We start from the raw sequence: 12,605 nt of genomic DNA, 5'->3' as shown, positions 1-12,605 counted from the left end.
AAAAAAATAAAACAAACTTTTGGATTAGTGTACCACCAAACTTGGGTAAGAATCCTATATCTATATTATTATTTAAGTTGTTGATTGAGTTAGTGTCACCCTCAACCGGGTCACTAACTTGGTTAGGAAGTTACGAGAATGCACTTCCGTAATTAAAATAAATAATATTGTTCGAGGGCATTTTACTTTTTTCATTTAAAAAACCAATAAAAATATGCATATAACAGAATTTAAACCTACACCAACTGCATTAATAAAACCATTAATTTACCATTTAACTAAAGATTTTTTACTTTTTATACATTTTAATTTTATTATGCACATTTTATTACTTTCATCAATTGTATATATTGATAATGTATTTGATTGAATTGGTGTCACAAGTTAACTCGGCATCGACTCAAGATTGATGACAATACTATGATAAACAATTTAATCCAATTTTTTATTCTAATAACGTACGTATTTCATGTGTTATTATTAATTAATTTCGAACCATATATTCCATTATTTATTGTATGTGATTTTTAAGCAAACATTTGTGTTCTAAATTTGTAATTTTCACACGTATAAGCATGTGACAGGGTTTCTAGTAGTATTTTAAGCTTATAAATTTTAATTTATAAACGAAACAGCAAATGTTTATAATTTTACATATTTACCCTATCATAACATACATTTTTACACAATTCTTATTACTACTTGTGATCCATCTATAAAAAACCCACAAAATGGAAGAAAATCAGCATCTAAGTCCCCTCAAATCTATATCCTCTTAGTTAATGCAACAACAACACTACCAACTAAGCTAAAACTCAATTGGCTCTTAATATAATATTTAGGATAAGGTTGTCGAAACCACCTTTTTTTGAAAAACAAAAAAGTTTAGTAGTCGACTTAAAAACGAAAATTGGAGTCGCCACCGATCTTTTAAAGAGGTGTGATCAGGTCACCTTGAAAACGATTTTAGGTCTAAGAATTTTGAGAAAATAGGTTCGGAAGTCGGTTACGCACGAAGAAGGGTTAGCACCCTCATAACGCCCAAAATTGGTACCGAATTGATTGTTTAATGTCTTAGTGTCGAGAATTTGAAAATATTTTAAAATACGATCCTTTCCTTTTTATTAATGTTGATTTTATAAAAGATGCTTGGATAAATCGAGGCGAATGCTAAAAGACCTCGTCTCAGAGTAATAAAATGTCATGCCCAATACATTAGGACACGACATTTTTAGTCCTTGAGAATAAGCTTGTCTTTTGATTTTCAAAACTTTTTGCAGTGAAGTTAAAAAGGGATATTCAATTACCTAAGTCAGATGAAAAATTGAAACCCAATACGTTAGGGCACGATTCCTCAAAATTCCTAGCATTGAATATTGCCCTTATTATTATTGTTGTTATTTTAAAATCTTCATTTCGAGAAAACGACAAGTCACATCCAATACATTAGGACACGACGTATCGAATTCCCGAGAATGAGTTTTTATTTATGAGTTTTGATTAAAGAAAATTTTCGATTATTTAGATTCAATGAGGAAAATTGGAACCCAATACGTTAGGGCTCAATTCTCTCGAGGATTCCAAATTTCGAGTATTGCGTTATTTTTGAAAACTTTTTGAATAAAAATGCTCTCGATACTTGAATGATATTAAGCACAACTTTTGAACGAATAAAGCGCAATGGATTAACAATATACAATACGAAACGATAATTTGTGAACCGAAATGTATTCTAATGCACTACGAATAATTAATAAATACAAATAAGCAATACAATACGCATAAGAGCAATAATCTCATACCATATATTATGCTAACATTCAAAGACTAATGAATCTAAAGTCAATCAAAATACTAAACAAATTAACACACATGAAATTGTACAAGCTCTTAAAATAATTTAAGAAATATGAAAGAAGGGAAATTATAGATTTAAAATAAATAATATGTATGTACGTGAAAATTTGAAATAAATCAAAATTATAGTTAAAAATAAACACTACATAAAATAATAGTATCTAAATAAATTTTAAAATAAATATTATATGAAAAAAGAAAATCAAATACATAAAATAATATATTTATTAATTTAAATAAGTTATGCATATGGAATGAAAAAAACTTCGTATAAATAATAGTATATAGCAATATATATATAAATAGGTAAAGAAAAATATAACTAAATATAATAGTATCAATAATAATATGAGTAATAATAATAATAATAACAATAATAATAATGAAAATATTAAACTAATCAAAAAGAAGCAAATAACACAAAAAGAGGACTAAATTGCAACTAAAACGAAATTAATCGGGAAATAGTATAAATAAGCAAAATAAGGGCCACTATGCAATGCGCGAATAATATGGGGGCCGAGTGGGAAATATCCCGCTTCCCAAAACGCTGCGCAGTAACATGGACCCAAATGAAATCAACAACAAATTATGTTGCTCAAAATTAAAGAAATTAAAAGGATCGAATTGAAACACAGCGCAAAATAAGAAGGACTTAGCGCGCAATTATCCCTCTCCATACCAAAATGTGCGGATCTAGCCGCGGTTGGATCGGGTCATCGGGTATGTCGCTAAACGGCGTCGTTTGGACGCTAGGAACCCTAGCCCAAAACAGCGTCGTATTATATCATTATATAAACTAAAATTTCTTTAAAAAAAACATTTGCAGCTAATACTTTTTCAGAAAAAGAGAAATTGCTGCTCCTTTGCTAGGGTTTTGAAACCCATCCCCTTACCGCCGCCGGTCCGCTACTCCTCCGCCATAGCTCCGCCACAGACGGCGATTTGAGCCGACGAGGAGTCCACCGACCACTAGGTAAGTCCCTTTCTTTTCTCTTTATTTTCTCTTTTGCAAATAAGAAATATAACAGATTAATCTTGAAGAAAAACAGAAAAGAAATAAGAAATCGAAAAAGAAAATTTCAGATCACCTTTTGAAACTTTTTTTTTTTTGCTTTTTTTCAAAGGTTCCCTTACAACGTTTTAGAACCCCCCTTTATTAATTTTTTAATGGCTTTCTTTATAGCCGAAATAAAAAACATAAAAAGAAATCTCTTCTCCTCTCTGTTGGTCTATTGTTGTTCCTTTTCTGTTGCGTTTGTTGTCGTTTGCTGCAGGTACGGGTACGGAGGCGCGGACGTGGCACGTACGTGGGGAGAGGCGTGCTCGTACGGAGGTGTGCGTGGCTGGGGAGAACGGCGCTGGAAGCTGCTAGGGTTTCAACTTTTGATTTTGCGTTGGGCCGCTTCATGGTTGGGCTAGGGTCTAGGCAAATTGGGTTTAGATTTTAATGGGCCTTAGTGGGTTAACATTTAAGCATTTGGGCCACTGTATTGGGTTGATTTTGGACTGTGGACATTTATTATTTTTTATTCAGTTTTTTAATTTTTGGATTGTATGTGGGCCGGGCAAATTTGGGCTATTACAAAGGTATCTATACAGGTCTACAACATAGTTGAAAATGTAATTTCATCTCTTTAATGTTAAATAATTTAATTTGTATATTTTTTGTATAATGTCAAATTTAGTCTTCAATATTTATATATTTTTTTATCAATTTGGTCCTTATTCCTTTTTTAGCTAAATTTGGCATTGAACCTTTTACAAAATAGTCAAATCACTAGTTTTAATGAAAATGTTGACTAAAATATTAGTTTTTTTTTAAATGACATTAGTGTGCCAACTTGCATGGTTGTCCACTTGTACTTTCACTATTTATCTTATATTTCATGCCAACAAATAATTTTTAAACATATAAAAATAAAAATATTTAATATTCAAAAGGTTATAAAAATTTTAAAAAATTAGCATGAAGTATATGTGGATTGTTATTCGAGATGTCATGTTTAAAAATTTTAAGATTTTAGTTAGTATTTTCGTTAAAAAACAACAATTTAACTTTGTTCGAAAGGTTGATGGATGAATTTAAAATTTTTTTAAAAGATTGAGGGTCAAAAAGTACAAGTATTAAAAACAACCAAATTAAGGTTTAAAAAATTTAAGTTTTTAGTCAGCATTTCTGTTGAATTCGACTTAATGAATTTAACAATTGAGTACCAAAATATTATAATTCAAAAAGTATAAGGATGAAAAACAACCAAATTAAAGTACATAGACTAAATACATAATGTTTGTAAAATATAAGGAGTAAGGATAGAATTTAACCAATTCATAATACTGACCCTAAAAGATATTAAATTAATTTTCATTAATTGGATTATATTTATCTGATTTTTTTTTTTTAAAATTGAAGGATAAAACCTTGGTAGTTGGTAATGGCAGAATTGTTAATTCCGTAGAAACTGGTCCCTTTTGTTTGCCCTTTTAACCCTTACTTATTTTTAATCTTTTTCTTTGTCTCACACTTTCACAGGGCTTCTATTTCTCACAAACAAGTCTTTGTGTCCTTACAGTACTCTCTCGACATTCACGACTCTCTCTTTATGTACAGTCACTTTCACTTTTAAACCTCACCCAGATTTTCTCTCCCCCCAAACACCAATTTTCTCTTCAATTTGCAGTCCATTCCATGGCTGATATAGCCAAGTACGTGCCTGTCAATGGCGGAACAACCGTCGGTACAGACATTAAGAGCTTGTTCTCAGTCATCAAAACTAGAAGAACTGTGGCTTTGTTCATGTTTGCCTTTGTCGGTTTCACTCTTCTTTTAGCATTTTGCCCTTCTTCAAACACTTCTTCTCCCTGGGTTACCAACATCTTTTCAGCATCCTCCACTAATTCTGCTACAAGATCTCAATTCTCTTCTCTTTTTGATTACTTCTTTTCCAACACCTCTTCTTCCCCTCAACAAAGCACTAACTTCACTTCCCCTTCTTCTTCTTCTGGTTCTAATAATCATACCAGATCTAACAATGGTTCTACTGAATTAGGCAACACAGGACAAGAGCAACTTTCTGACTCAAACATCAACGAAAACACAACTTTTGCCCCTTCTAACACAAGTACAAACAACACCCAGAGTTCGGTTTTGCATGCAAATCTGACCCAAGCTTCATCTCCAAGTGTTAATGAAAACCCACCTAGCACAAGCAACCAAGTTGAGAAGAAAGGGAATTCTGAGGTTTTGAAGGTTAATCAGACTACGCCCGTCGTTGGAAATTCTCCGGCCAAATCTGATTCTTCCGACAAATTAAGTTCAGGGAAGGGAGGGAAAAGTGTAGCTGAAAAAGGAGTGGTGTCTAACATCACTGCTTCACCGACAAAGAAAAAGAAAGACAATGGGAGTGGTTCAGAGCTGTCAGCTAAACAGGGGATTGAGAGTTTGATGGAATCTTTAATGAACTGTGATTTGTTTGATGGAGGATGGGTGAAGGATAATTCATATCCACTTTACAAACCAGGGTCTTGTTCCTTCATCGATGAACAATTTAGTTGTATCATCAATGGAAGGCCTGATAAAAGTTACCAGAAATTGAAGTGGAAGCCTAAAGGCTGCACTTTGCCAAGGTATATATATTTTGGTCTTTGAATTAGCCTTAATAGGGAATTTATGTGCTATTGATTCTGCATTTTAGGAATTACATGCAAATGAAATTTGTGTACTTTCTCATTAAGCTAAGATTAATTATTGATCTCTTTCTTTTGGAAGATTGAATGGGGGTCACATGTTGGAGTTATTGAGGGGGAAGCGTCTTGTTTTTGTCGGTGACTCATTGAATAGGAATATGTGGGAATCACTCGTTTGCATATTGAAAAATGCTGCTAAAAAACCAAAAAATGTTTATGAAGCTCATGGAAGAAGCTATTTTCGAGGGGAAGTTTCTTATTCATTCATATTCAAAGTAGGTTCTTGATATTTCCTATTGATGGTATTGATTGTTGAACATTATACTTGACATTCTATGAAACTTAATTTGTTTCCTATGGTGATGAAAATAGGATTATAACTTCACTTTAGAGTTCTTCGTATCCCCATTCTTGGTCCGAGAATGGGAAATGCCAGACAAAAATGGAGGGAAGAAGGAGACGTTGCGGCTTGACCTTGTCGGAAAATCGGCTGATCAATATAAATCAGCGGATATCCTTGTTTTCAACACGGGGCATTGGTGGACTCATGAGAAAACTTCCAAAGGGTTGGTTGATTATATTTCATTGCAACTTTTCGCAAATTGTAATCGATGATTTTAATGATGTTTCCTGTATTAAACACTGGAAAACTATAGGAAAGATTATTACCAAGAAGGTAGTCATGTTTATGAGGAACTGAATGTTCTTGAGGCTTTTCGGAAAGCATTGACAACATGGTCTAGATGGATTGATGCCAATGTAAATCCGATGAAGACTATGGTGTTCTTCCGCGGCTATTCCGCTTCTCATTTCAGGTATAAAAAGGAATGATTTTTGCCATTGTTTTCGATGTACGCAGTCCGGTTTTAAAGTCTTGGCACCTACATTGAGAAGTATGCAGGCATTTTCTAAATCTTTTATGGTTGCTTAATCTTTTTCCAGTGGAGGGCAGTGGAATTCAGGAGGAGCATGTGATAACGAAACCAATCCGATCAAGAATGAGAAATATCTAACGCCATATCCGTCAAAGATGTTGATGTTAGAATTGGTGCTAAAGGGGATGAAAACGCATGTCACCTACCTAAACATTACTCGACTAACCGATTTCCGAAAGGACGGTCACCCATCAATCTACCGGAAACACCCGAAGCAAAAATTGTCGGAGGATGAAAGGAAAGAACCTCTAAAATACCAGGACTGCAGCCATTGGTGCCTTCCGGGTGTACCGGATTCGTGGAATGAGCTTCTCTACGCGGAGCTCCTTGTAAAAGAAAGCAAGATGAGGCAACATCAAAGGAGAGCTAGGTAAAATATATAGTTCATACAAACTTAGATTTTTTTTGGTTTGAAGTTTTGAAATTGTAGAAACAAAGAAAAGAGCAAGTAAAGATGGAAAGATTTTTCTAAGCTTCAAATTTTCTTTGAGGATTGTAATTATTCCAATAAATGAAGCTCTATGATTCATGATTGTAAGTCTTCACTGCTTTATAGTATAATAGAAAATAGAGAGAATGATTTTGAGATGGAATGATTTTTCTAAGCCTCAAATTTTATGATGATTGTAATTAGTTTGCTTTTATCTATAATATATAAAATAAAAAATAACAATGGGAATGTGGGTTGAGTCTTAGCTCGATTAGTATGATGAGTTCGAGTGTATTAAAATGCATAAGTTGGCATGGGTTATGGGAACTAATACATATTTATACATTGAAAGTTATTGATAGTTGTATTATTATGTTTGGTTTACTAAATATTTTTTTTAAAAATATAATGATAATTTACTAATTTATCTTTATAAAATAAAATATTCATGTATCTAATTTTTATAATAAATTTTATTTTTAACAAATATTTAATATTAAAATTTAATTGATAATTTTGTAACATAATTTGCTTTAGATATTGAAAAAAATATATAATTTACTTGAATATAATTACTTTGAAATTTGATTGCTATTTTATTTTTAAATGGGGTATCACTCATTTGCCCATTCTTAAAAATTATTCTCAATTACATACAACAAACTGTAATTTAAAGATAAATCATGTAAAAAAGTTCTCATCAAATTATTCTTAGAGTTAAATCTATTTTTTTTTTGCCTTTTGCTCATAAAGATTATAATATAATAAAATTGAAAATTTCAATTAATATATTGGAAAAAAGAGAGAAAATAATAGAAAATAAACATAGTATGTAAACGATATAATATATAGATAATTAAATATGCATATAAAAAAATAAAATCAAGAGAAAAAAAAATTACTTTTGAAGAATCTGTTGAAGTATAAAAAAAAAATCAGAAAGGACTTTAGTTTATTAACAAACTAATAATTAAACTAATATAAAACAAGGTTAATTGTCTTAATATTTTTTTAACTTTTCGATCTATATGGGAAATTAGATTTCCTACCTTTTATCATGAGAATCACATTGTAATAACTCCCGAGGAAAGTAAATAAAATTTGACATATTTAAGAGTAATTAGGAATATTTATTTTATACTTGATTGACGGAATAAAAAACTTTCACAAATAAATTTAGGATGTTGACATATTTCCATTACTATTATTTAGTTTTTAAAAATACATGATAACATAGGGTGTGAGTTAAATCGTTAAGTCTATCTAAAACTTAACTTATAAATTGGTATTTAAATTATTTTTTTTTATTTTAGTACCTAAACTTTTTTTTTGTCACAAGTTATATCGAAACTATTTTTTTCCAAGTCGGTACCTCATACAAAGTGTTAGTTTAGGTATCAAGTTATTGGTTAAGTTTCTTTTTTAGATAGACTTAACAGTTTAACTAACACTTTGTATGAGGTACCGACTTGGAAAAAAATAGTTTCGATTTTTGGATAGACTTAACAGTTTAACTATGTATTTTTCCCATTTTAGTACCTAACCATTTTTTTTGTTACAAGAGGTACCTAAACTTTTTTTTTCCCAACTTGGTACTTTTGTAGTTCAATCGTTAATTAAACCGTAAGTCTATTTTTAAAAAAAACTAATTAAAGATTGACATGTGGCAAAAAAGACAAAAGGTAGTATTTTCTCTTTTAAATATATTGTTTTTATTTTTTTTCCCTTTCTTTAGAATAAGACCGATGGTTGAACCGGTAAAGCCACCCGTTCATAAAAATAAAAAATATTTTAAAAATAGAGAAAACTAGTAAAATTATATTTTTTAGCTCAGTTCAATCAGCTTGTATCAATTTGTAGGTCAACTAGTTCAACCTCTATCTCCAGAACGATACCTCAATTGATCCAACCAAGCATTCCGATCCGGCTCTGAAAGCACTGGTTCTAATTGATGAAATAACCTTTTTTTTTTCATCAGGTCAAACAAGCAAGCGATGAAGTTTAAAAATAGAATTAATCGCTAGCATCAGGAGAGAAAATGAAACAAAGAGAGAAATAATGTAAAAAAAATAAAGAAGATGAAAGAATAAAAAAAAAGAATATATTTAAGTTTATATGATGTGGCGGATTATTATTGGTTGGAATTTTTAATGAATATAACATTTTTATGTAAAATGGGTAACAAAAGAATAATTTAAGTACCACTTGCAATAAAAAAAATATTTAGGTACTCAAATGAGAAATAATTGCACAGTTTAAGTACTAAATTATGGGTTAAGATTTTTAAAAAAAATAGATTTAATGATTTGGTTAACGGAAGTATCAACTTGAGAAAAAAATAATTTAAATATTATTTTTGATTAAAAATAAATTTAAATAAAAAAATATAATTTAAATACAACCCTACTTCAAATTCTCAATTAAAACTTAGTACTTTTATAGATTTGTGGAGGAAATATGAAATTAGAATTTCCACCTTATAATAATAATACTCTACTGTCGGCAATTATTATTATTCTTTGGTAAGCAGCGTGTCGGTGACCTCAAGCTTTTTGTTTTTAAATATTTTATCTCTTTTATTTTTTATTTGAGTATATTTTTGAAACATTTTTTTTCCTGAATTAATGACAACATTAAATTTTAATTTTTTTTGCCACTAGATCTTCTCTTACTTTCGTTCCTTTTTGTAAATTTTGTTTTAGTTTTTTTTCCCATAAAAGATTATTAGATTTAGGTTATTTATGAAAGTGTGATGTTTTCTACAATAACATTGGGTACCATTAATTTGTCAGGTGACATCACTTTGAATTCTTTTTCATTATCAGTCAATCCTATCATTTGAAAAAAATATTTTTTTGAGTGGTGTCGCCTGTCACATTTGTGGTACCGACATGTATTTTTTAGTTTGTACAACATAAAAGAATACGATACCAAAAAAATTATTTTTTAAAGTGGTGCCGCCGAAACAGTGGCGTCATCAATATGATTTTAAAAAAAAAAAACAAAAAAGTGGCAAAAAAGGAAAAAAAAAAGCGAGGTAATGTGGCATTGCTAACTTGCTAGGCGACATCGATCTGAAATGTAAAAAAAAAATAGTCATTGTGAAGAAAAGAGAGTAGTGACTAATTTTTAATGGGCGCTACCTGGCAGTGTAATGGCGCACCAACACCGTATAAATACCCTCTGGCTACAAAAAAAATTTCGATGGTTTATGGTTTCAAATAAAACAGGAGAGTAGAAATCAAAATTGAAGATAAAAAATATGATTGGTTGATGATGAGGAAAAATTTAAGGTGGTGCTACCTCACAAATTGGTGACAACCAATATTAAATAATTTAGATTTGATTAATTTTTTTATATCATTTTTATAAAAAGAAAACCTTTGAATATTTTTAGAAAAAATCCTCTTTTAATACCTACGGTCTTCCTCCCATTTTATTAATTTTTATCTTTATTAAATCTAATATTTTTAAAAATTACAAAAATATTGATTTTCAAGAAACTGAGACACGATGAGTAAAGGGGCAGTCATATCCATTATCGATGACCCCTTTTCTTTAGGCGTAATCAAACCCATCTTCTAAGCAATGAGATAATTAATCTATATATAGGTTTGACTTCTTTCCATCATTTCTCTACTGAATTGATTTTACTTTTTGTGATATCAAACTCGATTAAAGATTTAATCTATACTCTTATAAAAGTGTCGCTTAACTCGTACTATCAATTCAATTAGGCAGTGTTTGAGAATCAATATTTTAGAATTTGGATTTTAATTTTAAAAACAGAGTAAACTAATTAGAAATGTAACGTTGATTATAATTTTTCAAATCTATGAATTTGTTAGAAACCTATTTAGTAATGAATTTGAAATCTTTAATATATTTTTGGGTTTGATAAATTCATGCTTTTTTTTTCTAATATATATTATATAGATTCTCAACTAATTTGTCGATTATATATCATTTGTATAGGAAATCCATCTTCCTCTTATGATGCTAAGGAGCTTTGGTACCTCAAAAATTTTTAAGTATTTTATTACTCTCTTCAGATTTTTTAAATTTTAATTAAAATTTTGAAAATTCTCATTTATCTTACAAAATTTTTAAAAGTTTTAATTCGACCCTCAATTTTATTTAAAAAATTTCATTAAATTTATAAATTTTAATTAGATGTCTTAAAATTTGGTGGCCACTTCACATATCATGGAAACTAATTTAGAATTTCTTATGGAGGGCTTTCAAGAATGCTTTGGCAACCAACTTGATTTTAGTTCAAAAGCCAAGTTGGTCAATTTGTGTTAGCCCAAAGGCACATGTACTTTTACTATGTGATTGGGCTGTTAGTGTTTGGTTTGGGTTGGATATGTGATTGTAATATTCCAAAATTTTAGTCTTTGAGAAATGATAAGTATTTTAATTGTCAATTAAGTATTTAGAGAGAAATTATGAATAATAAAATTTAGTATGACTAATTGCAAATTTTTTAAAGTCAAAGGACTAAATGTGTAAATGGACCATTTGGGAAGGAGGTGAAATTGAATAAATTTTTTTATGAATGTGATATTAATATTTATCGATACGTGAAGTTGGAAAATTGAGATATAAATTAAATTGAATAAAGTATGAAAGTACAAGGACTAAAGTGCAATTTTTCTATTTATGGAGGAGGGACCTAAATTCATTTTTTTCTATTTTAATTGATATTTGGAAACATAATCATGAGATTAGAATATCTAAGTGTTGAGATGTAAAGGACAGAGAGAATTTGTGGAAATTAAGGTTGAAATGAGGTGAAATTTGATTGGTTGGTGAAATATGGACTAAATTGAAATAAAAAGAAAAGTGTGGCATTTTCTACACATGTGGAAGGCTGAAAGGCAGCAGCTTGGGACATCAAAAATAAAAGAGAAAGAAATAAAGAATAGAAAGGAAAAATTTTCATGCATTTTTTTAGAGTTTTTCTTTAAAATTATAGCCAAATTTCATATCCTAGAATGCTATGGAAATATTTTCTACCATGAAAATTACTTAGTTAAAGAAGGAAGTGAAGGAAAAACTTGTGAAAGTGAAGAGAAAGTAAAGGATAAAGGTACGATTTGATGATATTTCTTAAGGGTTTCATGTTATTTTGATATGAAATCATGAAAAGATTATGTTAGTTACAAGATAATGGTTATGTTTTGTATATGCATGCAAGGAGAGAAAGAGGAAAAGATGAAAGAAAGATGATCGAAGTAAAGGAAAGCTTTGAATTAAAAAGAAAAAGGTTAAATTCAAGTGAAGAGAGTAGGTAAGTACTTAACTGAAATAAAGCTTATTTATTTTATTTTGAATGTTTGAGTATTTACAATTTTAATACGAATAGATATATATATGGTTATGAATATTGAATTTAGTAGTGAATATATGTAAATAAATGTATGTTATTAATGTAAGAAATAATAAAGTGATAATTTAGTGATTAGTGAATTTCATGAAACTAAGGATTGAAAATGATTTATTTGTCATAAATTGATAAGTAAATGTGAAATAAAAATGTATTGAATGTATTTATGTCATTCAAAGTGAATAAGTAATATGATACAAAGTGATATATATGTGATATATCAAGTATGTTATATGAAAATGATATGTGAATAAATGCCTTAGTGAACTTAGAGGGAATATGATATATGATAATGAAATGATTTTGG

At 29.7% G+C, this 12,605-nt stretch overlaps 1 protein-coding gene and 1 long non-coding RNA gene across 2 annotated transcripts; both read left to right on the top strand.

Moving 5' to 3' along the window:
- Positions 1–2,698: 2,698 nt before the first annotated feature.
- LOC121213979 (uncharacterized) lies at positions 2,699–3,521 on the top strand. Its single transcript, XR_005909571.1, has 2 exons — positions 2,699–2,833; positions 3,135–3,521. It is a non-coding gene; the product is annotated as an uncharacterized lncRNA (long non-coding RNA).
- An 856-nt stretch (positions 3,522–4,377) lies between these two features.
- LOC107937485 (protein trichome birefringence) lies at positions 4,378–7,067 on the top strand. The gene is made up of 5 exons (XM_016870374.2): positions 4,378–5,484; positions 5,627–5,819; positions 5,917–6,110; positions 6,201–6,359; positions 6,487–7,067. Exons 1-5 carry the CDS (start codon positions 4,547–4,549, stop codon positions 6,851–6,853), a joined length of 1,851 nt encoding a protein of 616 aa, XP_016725863.1. The 5' UTR covers positions 4,378–4,546; the 3' UTR covers positions 6,854–7,067.
- Positions 7,068–12,605: the final 5,538 nt, after the last annotated feature.

The sequence above is a fragment of the Gossypium hirsutum genome, chromosome D01 (genome assembly GCF_007990345.1).
Source record: "Gossypium hirsutum isolate 1008001.06 chromosome D01, Gossypium_hirsutum_v2.1, whole genome shotgun sequence".
Lineage (NCBI taxonomy): Eukaryota > Viridiplantae > Streptophyta > Magnoliopsida > Malvales > Malvaceae > Gossypium > Gossypium hirsutum.
Note: the sequence above shows the minus strand (reverse complement) of the source record. Positions and strands in the feature narration are given on the sequence as shown.